General features: G+C 42.1%; 5 protein-coding genes across 7 annotated transcripts; 2 read left to right on the forward strand and 3 right to left on the reverse strand.

The window, feature by feature from the left end:
- The first annotated feature begins 858 nt into the window (after positions 1-858).
- Positions 859-5,520, forward strand: BCIN_12g01710 (hypothetical protein). 3 transcript variants are annotated; one of them, XM_001550232.2, is made up of 4 exons: positions 859-1,480; positions 1,542-1,825; positions 2,222-4,485; positions 4,544-5,520. In XM_001550232.2, the coding sequence occupies exons 1-4, from the start codon at positions 1,026-1,028 to the stop codon at positions 4,637-4,639; spliced, it is 3,099 nt and encodes a 1,032-aa protein (XP_001550282.2). In that variant the 5' UTR covers positions 859-1,025; the 3' UTR covers positions 4,640-5,520. The 3 variants fall into 3 exon arrangements, with proteins under 3 accessions (XP_001550282.2, XP_024552072.1, XP_024552071.1); XM_024696265.1 differs by having other exon boundaries at positions 1,542-1,821; positions 3,523-4,485; XM_024696266.1 differs by lacking the exon at positions 4,544-5,520 and having other exon boundaries at positions 1,542-2,110; positions 2,222-2,843.
- A 4,077-nt stretch (positions 5,521-9,597) lies between these two features.
- Positions 9,598-11,044, forward strand: BCIN_12g01720 (hypothetical protein). The gene has a single exon (XM_001550229.2). It carries the CDS (start codon positions 10,031-10,033, stop codon positions 10,919-10,921), a length of 891 nt encoding a protein of 296 aa, XP_001550279.1. The 5' UTR covers positions 9,598-10,030; the 3' UTR covers positions 10,922-11,044.
- A 554-nt stretch (positions 11,045-11,598) lies between these two features.
- On the reverse strand, positions 11,599-12,335 carry BCIN_12g01730 (hypothetical protein). The gene has a single exon (XM_024696267.1). The coding sequence runs from the start codon at positions 12,136-12,138 to the stop codon at positions 11,671-11,673; it is 468 nt and encodes a 155-aa protein (XP_024552073.1). The 5' UTR covers positions 12,139-12,335; the 3' UTR covers positions 11,599-11,670.
- Positions 12,336-12,665: 330 nt separating this feature from the next.
- Positions 12,666-13,628, reverse strand: BCIN_12g01740 (hypothetical protein). The gene has a single exon (XM_001550227.2). It carries the CDS (start codon positions 13,412-13,414, stop codon positions 12,875-12,877), a length of 540 nt encoding a protein of 179 aa, XP_001550277.2. The 5' UTR covers positions 13,415-13,628; the 3' UTR covers positions 12,666-12,874.
- A 228-nt stretch (positions 13,629-13,856) lies between these two features.
- Positions 13,857-15,265, reverse strand: BCIN_12g01750 (hypothetical protein). The gene is made up of 2 exons (XM_001550226.2): positions 14,337-15,265; positions 13,857-14,278 (listed from the first exon to the last, which is right to left on the reverse strand). Exons 1-2 carry the CDS (start codon positions 15,031-15,033, stop codon positions 14,097-14,099), a joined length of 879 nt encoding a protein of 292 aa, XP_001550276.1. The 5' UTR covers positions 15,034-15,265; the 3' UTR covers positions 13,857-14,096.
- Between the last annotated feature and the right edge of the window lie 1,471 nt (positions 15,266-16,736).

Below are 16,736 nucleotides of genomic sequence, written 5' to 3' on the forward strand. Positions count from 1 at the left end.
GAGCTGAAGAACCTTTGCCATTGAAGACTACAACGCATTGTTCGTCTGGTAGCTCTTCTTTCACATGAGTGTACCAGACCCTGACAGCACCTACAACGAGGCTCGATGCTAAAAGCAGTTGATGGCCTGTATATAGTGTTTCGAGTCCAAACAAAGCACAGATTTTCAAATGCCACAGCCTCAGTGCTCTGCCAATTTTAAACTTCATGGCCTGTTCGGGTTAGTGGGTAACAAACTCTTCGGGTTACGGAATGGACATTTGGGGAGGTGAGGCGCAATCCCTTCGCAGAGATTCTTCGTTGTAGATCGTTCATCGTAGATTGCCGTTTGGGTCTCTATAAGATACATGCCATTCAATGGCTGCACTAGAGGAAGGGTGGCGTCGATGGCTAGCTGGGGAGAAGAGTGCGTGATGTACCAGTATGGATGAAATCATCGTGCCAGATGTTTCAACATGGTTGCTCGAGTCATGTAAGTATTACCGTCCGCCCGCGAGGCTACCCGCCGGAGTGTAGCTGTGAAAGGGGAGCACATGGGCAAAATTTGTGGCTGCTCACAACTTCCTCAGCTCGTGCTTGGGTAAGAAACCATCTTCCATTTGGGGGAATCGACGCGATTGTATCAGCAAAAACCAGCATCGGGCTAGTTCAGCCGGTCCATAAAAGCAAACAACCCGTCACAAGATTCCCGATTGATTGGTCGTGATTATTCATCAGAATTTCTTTTTTCAGCAATACGGAGGTTCGGAGCTGCTCCACTCGGAAACCCTTGAAGCATGTTTCCCATAAGGTTATCCGCATGTGAGTGGGTCTGCTAAGTGCAATTTTAAGCGGTTATCAATCCCCATCAAGCCTTTCCGATAGTCCATGCATGAACAAAGTGCATTTCGAGATACAAGCAAAGTTCCTGTCAGATCATCACGATCAAGTTCAACACGCAGAATCTCTACAAATCGAAGTTATTAGACCTCAAAGAGTAGAGGCATGAATGGTCTTTGACGTTGCGATTGGCGGTCTACTTTGACCATGGTGGTTCTTAACAACGGCAAAGGTAATGGGAGTGCCGAGCCTGCCATTCAAGACATTGCAGAAATTCAAGATCATCTTGAAGATACTCACATAGCAGACACGAACCAAGGCTCCATACCAGGCTCCACGAAAGCGCATTCTTCGAGAACTCCTTCGAAAGCTCCTCCGAAAACTCCTCCGAACTCTCCTTTGAACTCTCCTTCGCATACTCCTTCGAATACAACAGCCAATACAACAGCCACCACCGCCGAAGTCTTTCTTTCCACGATCCCCTCTCCAATCCCAAACCCAGCAGACTGGACCTCAGATCTACCTGACTCCGACCATGTCCAATTTTTCAAAAATACAAATTGGGCTGCAACACACCTTGGACCCTTAGAATCATGGGGTCTTGCCCTTCGACTTCACACTTTCACAACTTTTGCAGATTCAAGACCTGCTTGTTTGTATTGGTATGATAGCAGGACGAAACCTCTCTACCCAAATCTGAACAATCTGACAATGTTATGTTAGGGGACCTGAAAGAGTTGCAATTTACAATCAAAATTTCATCCAAATGTCCGGCAAAACACATCCAGCGTTGATGGGTAAACCCTTTGAGTTAGCTTTCCCAGAAATTTGGACGGACATAAAAGGGGTTTTCATGCATGCAGAGACGACCAAGCTTGCAGCAGACGTTAATGAGATACCTTTAATGGTGGAGAGAAGTGGATTCAAAGAGGAGACATATTTTACGGGAAGCTTTAATCCAGTCCGAAGGGAGGACGGAGCAGTCGGGGGATTTTATAATTCTGTAGGTTCGTATTTGTTTCGCAAATTTTGCAGCCTTCAAACCCGTTTACGTCCCCCAAATTTACATCCCCCTCTTCCTCTTCCTCTTCCTTAAACGCATTCACTCATGCGATGAATGAGTAAATCATCGCATATCAAAATGACTTCTTGATTATCTGATTTTGAGACAATACAACTTTTCAACCTGATTGAGATATTGAAGAATATTGTATTGAAGCTCAAGATACTATATAATCGTCGAACTTCAACTTAGATATTGAAGAGATAGTTTTTAAGTATTATTGAATTTGGTATGCGATTTGTTTCGTTAATCTTGTGTTTTCTGTTTCTAAGTCTAATTTGATCCGTTATTATCCCCTCGGATATTGTTTTGGCTAGCAATTACTGAAACGTGGACGCAGTTGAAGTTACTGCCCAAAAGCTCAACGAGAGAAGACAGGCGATGTTGGGATCACTGGAAATTCCAACTGGATTGCAACAAGGAACACTTGCTAGCCATGTTATGCCTCATTTAGAGTCAAATCCACTAGACATACCCGTGGCGATGTTATATCAGGTAGACGAGCAAAGCTCTTCTGGGTCTGCGATTTACCTGCGGAGTCAGCTGGGCTTCCCTGAACACCACCCACTCGCTGTGCCAGAAGCTGAGCTCAGCAGCTGTCTTGGCCTATTTCCATTGTTACATGAAACAAGCCATAAGATCTCAACTCATCTTGTCGATGAGACATTTACGGGAGTCGCATGGCGTGGCCACAAAGATGAGTCTACCGGAACTTACGAACCATCGACGCATTTTAGCATACTTCCAATCTCGAGTGCTGATCGTATCTTTGGCTATCTCATACTTGGCGCCAACTCTCGCCGGCCGATTGACGATACCTACGATCAATTCATAAATGCTATCGCCTCGAGAGTCTCATCAATTGCATCTGCCTTGGCTAGCGCCGAGGAAACAAGGCGAAGGGCCGATCGGTTAGAAAAGGAACTTGCTGAAAGTGAGAGACAAATCAGATATATGGCACAGAATGCTCCGGTTGGTATGCTGCAATTATCGACCGAAGGTAAAATCCTCTGGGCGAATCATATGTACTACCAAATCACTGGCCATCCGGGACCTGAGGAACCGCAGTACAACTATTCTTTTCTTGATGTTTTGATTGAAGAAGACAGGTCTCAAACTTTACAAGCTTGGGTACAACTTCATGATGGATCTTCTCATATCGAGACTACATCACGGCTCAAGCGTATGTTCGTGCCACCCAGTGGGGAAACCGAAAACGCTTGTATGCTATCATTGGCATTTCCGTATGTTGTCAATGGTGAAGTACAATCCATCATGGCTTGCTTCACCGATATCTCTGAGCTAAAATGGGCCGAAGCAGCGGAAGCCAGAAATGCCGAAGAAGCACGCGCGGCCAAACGTCAACAAGAGGAGTTTATTGATGTTGTCTCCCATGAGATGAGAAATCCTCTCTCTGCCATCTTCCAGTGTGCCGATATGATATCAAATTCCTACAAAGATTTATCACATACAAAAGCTGTTGAAATTCTGAAAAGCAATGTTGAGGCCGCTCGTACGATAGCTATGTGTGCCAGTCATCAAAAGCGTATCGTGGATGATGTCTTGACACTCTCGAAGCTCAAGTACATGATGCTGTCTATTTCGCCGCATTCTGCTAACCCGGCAAAAATTCTGGAACAGGTCGTTAGAATGTTCGAAGCAGATTTAATGTCCCATGACATCTCAATCAAAACAATAGCCCAACCTTCCTTCGACACCAATAACATCGACTTAGTCATGTTTGACTCCTCGCGTGTGAACCAAATATTGATTAACTTACTAACAAATGCGATCAAGTTTACGAGAGGTGAACCCAGGAGAAGGATCACAGTCACTTACGGCGCTACGCTTGTTGAGCCAGAAAAAAATTTCAGCAAAGACTTTCACTGGGCACAATGCGGAAACGAAGTTGAAGATTTGACGCTCAATCCTGAGTGGGGCTCTGGTGAACCTGTGTTTTTAACATGCGCAGTCACAGATACAGGAGTTGGCATGCATGCTGATGAGATTCCTCGTCTCTTCACTCGCTTTGAGCAGGCCAATTCGAAAACCTCTATAAAATATGGCGGATCTGGTTTAGGCCTGTTCATATCTCAAAAGCTTGCTGAAAAACAAGGAGGTAGGATTGGCTTATCTTCCAAATTGGGCCAGGGAAGCACGTTTGGGTTTTACGTCAAGGTACGACGCAGTGTCAAACAACCAAAAGATACCCGCCCAAAATTGGCACCAGTATCATTCGATGGATCTTACTATGACGGATCGAAGTCTATGCACGTTTTATTAGTTGAGGACAATTTGGTCAATCAGAAGATATTAGAGAAGCAATTAAAAAAAGCTGGCTGCATAGTGTACGTGGCCAATCATGGGCTAGAGGCCTTGGAGACATTGAGACAATGTTCCTGCTGGCATGAGCCGGTGAAAGACGCAAAGAAATTAGATATCATACTTATGGATTGGGAAATGCCTGTCATGGATGGCCTCACTTGCAGTCGGGAGATCCGAGCATTGCAACAATCTGGAAAGATCTTGAGGCATCTTGAGATCATCGCAATTACTGCTAATGCCCGAGAGGAGCAGGTTCAATTGGCATTACATAACGGAATTGTAAGCTTTCAAAAGAAATTTCTGAAATGAACCATTATGCTAACAGGTGTTGTTGTAGAATTTCGTAATGTCCAAACCTTTCATAGTCTCAAGCTTGCTATCCAAGATGAGAGAACGGCTTAGCGGGATCGATAATGGAACGATTTTCCAATGAACGGATAAGCTCTTCCCCGTAGCAGCAGAAAGTATACTTATGAAGAGCGGTTAATATCCTACCGTCTTTTCATCTAGATGGCCTTACGTCATTCTCCAATCGCTCGGGCCCCTCTGAATACACAGCGGAAGCCGCGGAGATCCAGGAAAAGGACTGTGAGCATGTGTTCCCAGCTTCCATGTTGATATCAATACTTTGAATGATGCCAGTATGTTTGAGAAGAGAGGAAAAACGATGGAGGTGAGAGACCTCGATGCCAAACCAGGATATATGTGTCAATGTTCTCGTTATCACGTGAAACTTGTGACCATTTGTTTGGATGTATACCCCAAGAAACGAACCCCAAAAGTGTTAGAAACCTGTCGGCAGCACAGGTATTAATAAAGAGAACAGCGAGGCTTAGTTGCAAGAACAAAAAGCGGCTACTTAGGTCGGTCTCTTCTCTGGTGTTGTCACCCATTGGATAAGGATAATGTTAGCAAAAGATAGGGGAGAATAATATCACATCAAATTTTACAACAAATCAGGACTTGCAAATTTCCTCCAAAAAGTAGAAAGATGCATGAAAGGTGTCATCAAAGATAACCTGATGGATACACTATCAGCAGCATTTTTGTATGTAATTTTCGCCACGCAAGTCAACACGACGATCGTTTTACTTTACGCTCCAATGACAAGTCCTAGGACAGTCACTGAAGGCATTTTGACAGCAAGTAAGGTATACAAATGAATCAAAACTAGTTCCTAGCGTTTAGAGCTGCGCTGTGAGATCTTCCACATACACCCACCCGTTCAGCAACAACATCGACATCATCCATTTTAGTACCTATTTTGGCACAAACTCGCGTAGAAAATGGCTTTTCTTCAATAAATTTGCTTGAATTGACAGACAAGAATTGACTATACAACTTTGTCTGACGTCGAATCAACAACCCTGCTAGAGATCTGTATACTTCCTATATAGCGCGTGCATCATCCAAGTTATACTTTTTGAAGTCCGATTTTAAAATTCAATCCGAGGTAAGGTTATCTATCCTCAAACCACCATGACACTGAGAATTATCTTGTGTATTCGATTATTCTTGATAACACACAGGGATGAGTCTGTGAAGACTAGGTGGTATTAGTATGAAGGACGTTTTCTGGCTTGTTGACCTTATGATTGCTTCGATTGCCTATTATTAGCCTGTAGAGTTCGTCGGTTAATTATCGGTTGTCATAACATAAATTCCATATTTCACGTGTTCTGGCGATTTCTGAAACACGCCCCCTCGCCTATCCTTCCTGGATTGCCCTTGGGGGGAGGGGTTTGACTAGATTTTCATCCATATTCCACTGATTACCTTTGATTGATTGCTCACTGAGCTATATGATTGATAGGCCAGGATCGCAGAGCTGATTCTTTCTTTTCTCTCTCGAACAGTTATCTTCCTTCTCGTTAACTTTTGCTCATCATGTCGGCGGCATGCGAAAAAGAAGTATCAACAGTTGTAGAAACGGAGAAGCTCAATGGTGAGGCCAACGCTCTGTATAAATCAGGAAAGTTCCTTGAAGATACGCTCTGAGGTCCTTTCATGATATCTTGATAGCAAACTGATTGACATCATTCACACACAGCTGTCTTGAAATATCAGGAAACCATGGCAGCTGATAAGACTTCTGGTCCTTCCACTCTGAAGCCTTTCCGTAATATGACCGCTGTTTACTTCGAGCTCGGCAGATGTACTCTATGCCGCGAGAAAACGGAATAGGTGGTCAAACTAATCAAGGAGATGATGCCAGAGAATACAACCATCCTTGCGAAGCTTGCTTAGCAAATAGAGAGATCTATTGAACATACTCCTAAAAGTTCAGATCAGAAGAAGCTTAACAGGCGTCTAAAAATCAGCGTATGTTTACCACGCCACCGTGCTTCTCTGTGAGTCCTCGAAAATTCCACTTGCACATACTTGAGATTGACTATTTTCCAGGTTGACAACGACAGAATACCTCACGGTCGGGCACGACGTTCCCAAAAGTCTCTCTCGCGAGCTCGTTCAGAAGCTGCCTCGAAATGAGAAAGATAGGAAGATGTCTTTTTTTTTTTGCTGACATCGGAGATGCTCGCCATTTGTATGCAACGATGATCGATCTCCACGCGTCAGAGAAGAAAGGAACCGCCCCTCTCCGGAAATACCATTTCGTCGCAACTGATATCAACAAATGTGCTCTTACCAGAGACCTTGTCACCTGGAAATTAATAGACGACCTCTCAATATTATCACATGACTCAAACGAGGGAATGGTGATTTTAGCCACTATTTTTTTCATCTACGAAGCGAATATAATGCCCAATTACATATACGAGTATCTGCGCATGGTAATGGAAAAAATTCTTGGGTTTTTGCAAAAGGTATTTGAATCTTTCATATGTCGATCAGCCGCGACGCTATTTTCCCTTCCTTAAGCGAGACTATCTAGAAATTTGTTTAGTTTCATTTAGGATTATGATTGTCTCAAAAGTCACTTGATGAAAAACTCATATTGATATGAAGTTCCAGGCTGTCTTTGAGACATGTTTTACTAGAGTTCACTAATATTTTTTTTTGGCTTTAGGGCAGTTCCCCACTCGAATGGGTTTCACTTCATGCATTTGACATGTCTAAATGTATTGATGTCCTGAATCATTGGCTCAACAGAAGCAGTGAGAGCTCCCATAGCTTTACAGTCTCAGAAGATATGCGTGGCACCCGGGAGGCATTTTCAGATCGCCCTCTCTTTTCCCACGAGCCTTTCATAAAGGAAAAGCAAATCTATGTCAAGTGCGGAGTTTTAGACCACCAGAAAATATTCTTCTTTCTCGTGAGCCGAGATTGCCAGGACTTTTCGAAACTCCGTCTAAGTCCGCTGAGCTTCGTAAATATATCAAGAAGAACTGGAGGTTCAAACCAACGATGATGGACCGCGATTGGTACGATGATCTACAAAGAAGTAATCTGTCCGAAGAGTTTGATTGGAGCAACGATCCTTTCCATGCTGTCTTCAAATTTGAGGCTTTTCACAGGGGGAAAAAACCTTCGAGCTTGTTCGACCACGTGTCTCCATTATTCCAAAATGCAGCAGATACACTCAAGAAGTAGAAGGGAAGGTTCCATGTTGAAGTCCCCTGTGGGGATGTTGTCGAAATTTCCGAATGGCTCCGACTTGGCACGCCACCCACCAGAATTCCACGATCAGAGAAGTTCCCTACAGAGTTTGATGCTATTCACCTAAGTAATTCCTAAGATGGTTCTACGCTCTGTTTTTCATAACTCGTTCAAAGGCTGTGTATTGGGTTTTGGACGAAAATCCGACCACTATTTCTGGAAGAGATAAGTAGAAATCAATTTTTGGATTTCAATCATGCAATATGTTCAATTTCAACACACTTTAAACTCGCAAACAAATCAAGTACTTTTGTTTCTCAAAAAATGATACATCCTCCGTCGTTCCCCACTGACGATATTACAGTCCAGTTTTGATACCCATCGCACAATACATTAACACCTATAACTTGAATGGCTTTGGAAGATCCAGCTAAGTGTTCTGAAGCGAATAGCAATGGAATGTCTCGTGAATTGAAAATCTTGGGAGGCTCGCTTCCATTCATCGATGATAAGTGAGATCAAGCCATCATTAATCGTCTGATATCCACCATAAAACTTCACAAGAAACATAGCAAATTAATCTCCGAAAGTAAATCGAAATTAAGAGGCAGTCATCATCATCTTTGATTGTTGTTTCTACGAGAATACACCATCGCATCGTAATTCAGGAGTCCTTCGCAAGCCTTACTAGCTCAATCGAAAATAGAGTTCGGGTCTACATTTAGAGTGATTCAGGTTTGGACTCCGCTTTGCACCTACAAATTCACTAGACACATATAATGAATCGGATAGTACAAGTAAAAAACAGCCGAACATAGATGTCAGTGGGTTGTTGGGAGAACTCTGTTGTATCTAAGGTTTGTGTGACTATTCTTGGATAAGAGTGGGAGTATCATCAAGGCACTCGAATCTAAATAAAAATATAAATAAGAATTATGTATCACAACCAACATCTCGAATGCAGGAAGTCTTACGGCTGACCAGTCTGTTAAGCGCACTATACTATTCATCAAATAACCCTGAGACCGAGACCATACCACTCTCTTTAGTGTCTTCAATCATCCTCTTCATTCCTTCGAGGTACAAAGTTTATCGGTATGACTACCACACCCCGAGCCCAGATTTCGTAGACAAACCCTGGATAAAAGTGCAGAGCTCTGGAATATCTTTTTGCCAAATATCATTGACACTGGAGAAGCCTGGTTGTTGTGGTTAGGATGATACAATGAGTAAGAGACATATCATCGAGCTTCTAATAGATCGCACAACATCCCAGCCGTCTTTTGAATCCCTGACCTTTAAAATTTCGCATTTAGATAGTTGCACATACGACTCCCCCCCTGAATTTTGTGATTATGTAAGTAACATATCATGACACAGTGTCATTATTAGTGAGTTCAATTTTTCGTGGGTCTGGACAATCACTTGGCAGAGCTGCTCATGCAAATGCACGGATGAACACACGCGAATTTTGGCGACGACCTCGCTGTCTCGCTCGGTTATTACATACTGAGACGGTAATAATCTCACATGCTAGTTATGTCTATAATTGACAATATCTTCATTTTACCAATACTTCATCAAATTGGTGCCAATATCTCATCTTATCTAAAATTCTACTAAAGTCTTGAATTAAGCTTTTGGGAGATTTTCTTCAACTCTAGTTCGATTTGAGGACTAAGAATAAATGACGTGCAGCGTGACATAATTAACTCTAGCTCAGTCCATTTAGAAATCCCCACATTTTGATTTTGTATATATAGCTAGAATTCCCTCATAAGAATTCTCTTTTAAATTTTCATAGACACATTTTACACATTCAATTACTTTCAAGTATCTATCTTTCGATCTATTAGCATCTTAACATACTTAGATTCCAACATCCCCTTAATTGTAATAACTTAATCGCGGTTTCTATCATCACTATATCTCATCACCACACTATATAATATAATTTGTAATTTGATACCTATCATACGTATCTTACCTATCTTACAGCAAAGTCCATTACTTGCTATTAATTTTAATCCTACCTCACCTCAACCCCTACAATCAATTCACTACAAACCTCTAATCGGAACTCCACAATTACGATTTATAATTCTCTCAAGCAAGTTCGGACTTTCAGAGGCCGAGAATTCATTACTACGATTCGAACATTGAGCTAGCTCCATTCTTCAAATCACACCCAGACATTCAAGTCTCTAAATTCTCTGGTACAGAATTGAACATTGATTATCTCAAGGTTGTTGAACAAGATTCAAACATGACAAACCAATCTTTCTTAGAAGCTGGAGATGACGGAGCGGAGCTGCAAGGGCTCAATTCGAAAGCCCTAGGATATGGTTCAAAGAAAAGAGAATTGTTGGGTACGTCAAATGATACACCAAGGGCACCAAAACGGGCACGAACAACAAATTTTGGCAGTGCCATGCAACCTACTACTGCTACATTAGTCGACACACAACATTTATTCCCTCCATTACAGGAGCCTTATGAAGAGGAGAAGGGGGAAGCATCTGTGATTGCTTTGGCTGGCAAGACTGGCGCTTTTCCAAAGGAGCCCTATCGAAGAGAAACCTCAAAACTTAGAGAAACAAGCATTTCACCACAAGAACTTGATTTCTTCACAGGAGAAACTAGGGTATCTGACCAGGAATGTGAAGATATAGAAAGAGCTATAGCCTTATCTCTTGGCCAAGAACAAGAGTACGACCAACCCCACAGAGTAGAAAATGCAAGCTTCGGTGTCTACAATATTCCATGCGCATTTCACGATCTCTCCCAGGACTCTAAGATAGAGGGAATGACAATAGAAGTCAGCCCATACACCGCGAAATTGGAATACAAATTTGAAGGTCGCCCCTTTGGGGAATTTGCTGAATTTGCGGATGTAGAACATGCTGAATGGATCATCCAACCTGAAAACATTACTTGGATGAGTTACAGCCATCCCAAAAGCAGAAACTATATTGTAGAACTCGTCGACAATGGGGGTGATGAACCAGTTCCGTTATACATTGAGTTCACGGGAAAAGAGGAAATGCTTGCTCTCGTCAAATATTGGTGGGAATGGATGACGCCCGAGTACCGGAAAAACGTTACTAAGCGAAGGGCTGAGAAAGATCGAAGATTCCCAGTTGAGACGGAAGATTGAAGCAGGTGAATATGGAGGCACGGGGATGGTCAATGAAGAGGAGTGATGACTGGCAGTATTTTGTTGTCAATGTTGACTCTAAAGGACGGGATGTGAACTAATATCCAATAAATTGAATACTCATATGTTGAATTAATTCTCTTCGTGATGTATGAAATGAAACCCAAATTTGCTGTCACTATTTTGGAATGAAGACGATAATGGAGCTGTGAGTAGTTCACTGGCTATTCGCACAGTTTGTTAGAAGTGATTGCATTCTTTTGCTTGTTGACTGAAGAAGAAAGTGCCAATGAGCCGATTTGTGATAGCTATCTACTACCAGCCATCAGCCGAGAAATGGCTGATAATTAGAAAAATTCATGAGTAATAAGACCAACAAAATGTGACTGAAACTTCGTAGTTTGATCGCGTACAGCGACTTCATGAATTTTTTTTATTTAAAAAGAAAAGGGAAATCAACATGATTGTCTCCGGTGGTAAGAATTTAGAGTTCTTTTTGGCTCAATATGCGCTTTCAAAAGTTTTTGAGGCCCCTTCGAGTTATGATTTTCCTAAACATTATGCGTTTGATCGTCCATATCACGAACATTCCTTGGGTAGATATGCAAACGCAGAACCTGCAACACTGAGATTGGATTTCACAGAAACTACAGACTTTCCAAGACCTTAAACAGCTATGAGGTATTTCAATAATCCCAAGATCTCAATATACATATTGGGACTCTTACTCCCCCGGAGCTCCACAGTTCTTAGCAGACCGATGACACGGCTTTCTCCCAGGCTTCTTTCAGCGCTCCAACTCTCTTTTTCATTTCCTCCAAGTCTTTCTCCCTAAGTTCAATAATAACTATCTCCAACTCTATCTTTTGGATTCTTATCTTCAGTCTTGACTTTCTATTCGTCTCTTCGTTCTTGTCTAGCTCCATCTTATTAAGTGTCCTTTCCATGCTTTCCGAATTTGCCTCACTAGCATCTGTAAGTCCCGTGATGGTTTTTTCCAAATCCGAGATATTATTTCTCCTGTCGAGATACTCTTGCTGGTGGCTTTCTATCCAATGTAAGATATTTGTTTCATTTTCGCTTGCAACATGAGGGATTTCCGGATCTCTCTCCACAAGCTGTACCCATACTTTCATTTCCTCCAGAAGTAAGCATATTAAATCACTTGTTGGATCGTTTCTTGCTGCAAGGGGACTGCTATCATCTTCTCCGGTCATGTCATGTGTTTGTGTCTTCGGTATCTCTAATGGTTGGGCCACGACTCAACGATGAAACAGAACACCGAATTTGAAAGGGTCTATCGACAACAATAGAAAGTAGACAACGAAAACAATGTAAGACTAATTTGCTCAATCCTAAGATTTCATCCGTTTCTTCTGCTCGAGAATTTATCGAAGTTCTACTGTAATAATCCTGTTTATATAATGGCTATGAGAAGAAAAGCAAAACAAGGATATCGTTCAGGTTGAAGTTTGTAAGAGGTTGTGGACAGAATTTATTTGTAATTCATATTTGTGGATGCGGGTGTCCAATTTGAATATGAATCAGTAATTTCTAACCTGTTATCACTCATTTCCTCGTGTCATTTAACCATTGCGCTGAAAATTTCTGGTGTCCTTGTCATACGGCAAGCTCATGATATAGTTCTTGACTCTTTCAAAGCTTGGTTTTGTATCACCCACGCTTATGAATTTGTCTTGGTGTGTACTATCACTTAATCACGGTCTATGAGTAATCTTGAGAATGTTTGATTTATTATTCAGGTAATGCTAACAATATTACGTCCTATGAATACTCCAACAAATCTCGTCCCAGAGCTGGAATCCATAGTGATCTAACATTGCAACTCTTCTCTTGCAAAGCGAAGTCTTCCTCAAATATAGTCAAGGTACCACGCTACTACAATAAGTTTTGCTGACGTCCTACTCCTCCTCATGTAATCAATTTAGCCGGCTAGCTTTCAGCTTCTGTTTCTTCGGTTTCTGGCTGAAGTGATGGATTCTTGTCATCCGACTCAAGAATTTTCGATTCTGCTAACTCGAATGCCGCAGCATGCCATTCCGCCTCCGCGTCATCCCATGCTTTCTGGGCCTTTTGCAATGTTTTTTCAGCCTCCAGAAACAGCTTCTCTGCCTCTTGAAAATCTTCTTGAAGCAATACCTCTTCTGCTTTTAACATTGTCTCTTTTATCTCCCATTTATCTACCATGTTGCTGGCAGCTGCCTTGATCGCCTCCAATTCTCCTACGCTAATCGTTATGTTATGACGTCCCACTCGCACATCTAGCTTATTCTTGAAATCCTTCAAGACATCCAAATCCTCCTGCAACTCTGCTTTTAGTTTTTCTTCCGACAGGAGAGGTTCAGGTCTCTGCTTGTATAAAAGAAGTACTGATTTCGTAAAGTCTCGTAGGCTTTTGAGGGATTCATCCACTTCCTGTCTGGCTTGATCGAGTACCGTCCTAATATACATCTCTTCCATGGTGAGTTGCATGATTGAGACTTTATGAGACAATGAATTAGGTAGATTCGAGTGGATATAGACTAGAGACTCGAGAGTTGAAATTGTTGTTGAGCGAGTACGGTTTGCAGTAATGTTTGCTGGTTCTGGAAGAAAGAAAGCGGGAAGGAAATGAGACCAGTTGACTAAATTTTCATGAGAATGATCATGAATTCCTAGTAATCAGAAGGATCTATATATCATTGACGAAAATGTGTTCAAAAAAAAAGGATGGACAGGTCGCAAGAGTGGTCTGCGGGCTGCTAAGTTGGCGATTTCCCTTTCGGGGCGAACAGTACCTTCCAGTTATGATTTGCATTTCATGTGTTTAGTTCTTTCCAGACTTTCAAAAGAAGAAGAAGACTGTCGTACTGGAATCTTTCTGTCGTTTATATGGCCCAGGGTCGTTTGGTTTGAATGACGGCACAATAACCTGTGATCAAACCTTATTCGCAGAATTGATTTGCTTCTGGTATTCACGCACTTCTACCCTATTCAAGGGGTTTTGAGCCGTCAACTTACGTTATGATATGAGCACTAGCCTTGCAGATGAGTCCCCTCTTTTCTCCTCCAAAAGGTAAGAAATGGGTTGTTGGAAGACTGAGCAGCTGCCGGTAGTTAAAGAATAATTGGGTGATATTGGACCTAAGTCAATCCCAAGAAAATCTTTCCGCAGTCATGAAGTTCTCAACGTCCACTTAAGTAAATCCTTCTCAATAACATCCTCCTTTCTCTGAAGTAACTCATCAATATCCCACCTAGCATCCAGAAACCTTCCATTCATCCATTTCAGATCCTTGATGTTCTTACTCAACCATACACAAAACCCACCACAGAGATCCACACTATCAACCAAATCTATAACTTTCATCAGTACTCCCGCCATCTCAAAAATCCGAGTAGATGGGAAACGTACAAGGTAGGAAAACTTCAGGTGTATTTCCAGCAGCCATTGGGGTTGCAACTGCCCCAGGATGTACAGTAACAGCAACCAATCCTTCCTCTCCAAACTGGGAGCTCACCATCTCTAAAAATCTACTCTGCGCAAATTTACTCACGCAATACCCTGTGTTGGCAATGGGTCCATCTGTTAGAGTTGCAGCCAACGATCCAATTTGTATGAAACCCTTTGCTCCATTCTCACTCTCCAGCAGCAGAGGTATCAAATAATGCGCACAATTATAAGTCCCAATCATATTTATATCAAAATTTTCTTGAAACCACGCCGGATCACCTTCGGTAACTCTGAGAGTCACGGGACCGGCATATCCAGAATTGGGAATACAGACATCGAGGCGACCGAAAGTTTCTTTGATATAATTTGCAAGGTCTGAAATGTTGCTGGACGATGTGATATCACAAGAAAATATTTCGACCCGAGTTTTGGGGGAGATGACACGAATCTTTTCAGCAACGCGAGTAAGCTCGGAAGTGTTGCGGGATGCTAGAAGAACACCGGACGCTCCTGCTTGTGCAAAAGAATAAGCGATGTGTTCGCCTATGCCAGAGCTAGCCCCTATTATGCAGACAACGAAAGGACTAGGGAGTGAGTTGTTGGCTGGAGTAATGGCGGGCGTGAGTGTTTTGTGTCGGGTAGCTGTAATGGAGTTCATCGTTTCGTTTGTTGCCAGGTTTGATCATGAGGGGAATTGTTCAATTGATATCATGAGATGGAAGGATATTATATTGTCTGAAAACTGAAATTCCACATTTATGTTAGACCAGGACAGCAAGGTGCTGAACTTTCGACTCATAATGAGTAGGTGGGATAGAATATTTGATTGGCCGTGCAGCAGTGGGGGTTTCTGTCCGGTGAGTCAATGCCGCTTTAGGCTTATCCGCACCTTTTAATAAGTCTCGCCGTCCACGATTGATGCTATTGCTGGAATCAAATTTTCATTGCAATTTATTCATAGCATGGAGTTGAGGAGATAATGAGAATGTGGTGATTATTAGCCGCATTAATTAGGCGAATATTCGATGTCCTGTTTATCTCGACACTATGCTAGTATCAATACTCCGAACAATTTTGAACATCTACCCCTTCCCTACAAGAAGCATTTTTTGGCAGATTTATCAATGAATGAATAGTGAAGGCTGATATTTCCATGAAGTTCATCCATGAGGAAACTTGGAGCTCTTTCAATGAGATCAAGGGCCCAGCATATTTTGGAAAAGTCTCTTTCCCGAAATACCAGGAAGAAATCAATCTTGCTTCTAGATTATAGAGACATGATATGAGGTTAGATGAGAGTGAATTTTAATTTGACATCGTCTCAAGCCATTTTTGACTGCCGTTCGTCATATCAATATACCGCATCCTATCACAGATCAATCTCACATGATCTATCTGATCCGATATCTCCATTAACCAGGCATGCAATACTCACTTTAAGAGGAATCAAATGATACCTGCCCCAAAGACTACGTTGCGAAAGTATCTGTATTCGTCTGACCATTCACCTCGCGCCCCTTTAGATCTGCCGGACAAGTTATGCAACATGAACATTCATAATCTGACAAAAAGATCAAGATTACAACCCTGTTATATTAGACTGAAGAGACTCATCATTCTTGAGCCGAGGCAGCAAGTGAGATTTATAGATTGTTCCTTAATTTGGGGAATGAATTTAGATTCTGCTACTGTAGGAGTTGTAGTGAAAGATTGATTTTGATACTCTCTAAATAGGCGCAAATCGTAGCCTTTCTGATTGAATATAAACATTACAAAAAGTTTCAATGCTGAAAAGAGAGTCTAACCTGACCTTCGTCGGATTCGTCCGTACAGGAGCCCCGAGGGATTGAGAACCACCGACATAACAAGCCTGCCATTCAAAGAAGTGCTGGTGGCCACAACGTTCATCTTACCAGTTGCAAGTGTTAGTAATATGGAAATCAAAGACACGGATGCGTTCTGCAGCAAATTTTCATGAAAGCTGCTATATCTATAGCCATTGTGCATTGCTTTTTAGGGGAACATCTCGACCTGCAGAGGTAAAGTAAGTCTTGATATTATGCACCCTACCTATGTCCCATGCCGGACGACCTAAGCTCCCTACAGCCAAGAACTAGGAACATCTATATTTCTTTTCCTACGGTTACTTGTAGTTCTTGGTCATTGCTTCAATTGAAAGTAGAGAATTTAAAAATTGAATCATGACGACTGTTATGAGAAATGGCAGTAACTTTCCCTGCAGGCTTACCAGCATATGCCATGCAAAGCACTGAGTCGATGTACTTACGAGCTTGCTGAACGCCCAAGCCCCACTCGATGCTATCATAAGGAAGGTAAGACAGGGTTAAGAATTTAAAAGAG

This window comes from Botrytis cinerea, chromosome 12 (assembly GCF_000143535.2).
Source record: "Botrytis cinerea B05.10 chromosome 12, complete sequence".
NCBI classification, from domain to species: domain Eukaryota; kingdom Fungi; phylum Ascomycota; class Leotiomycetes; order Helotiales; family Sclerotiniaceae; genus Botrytis; species Botrytis cinerea.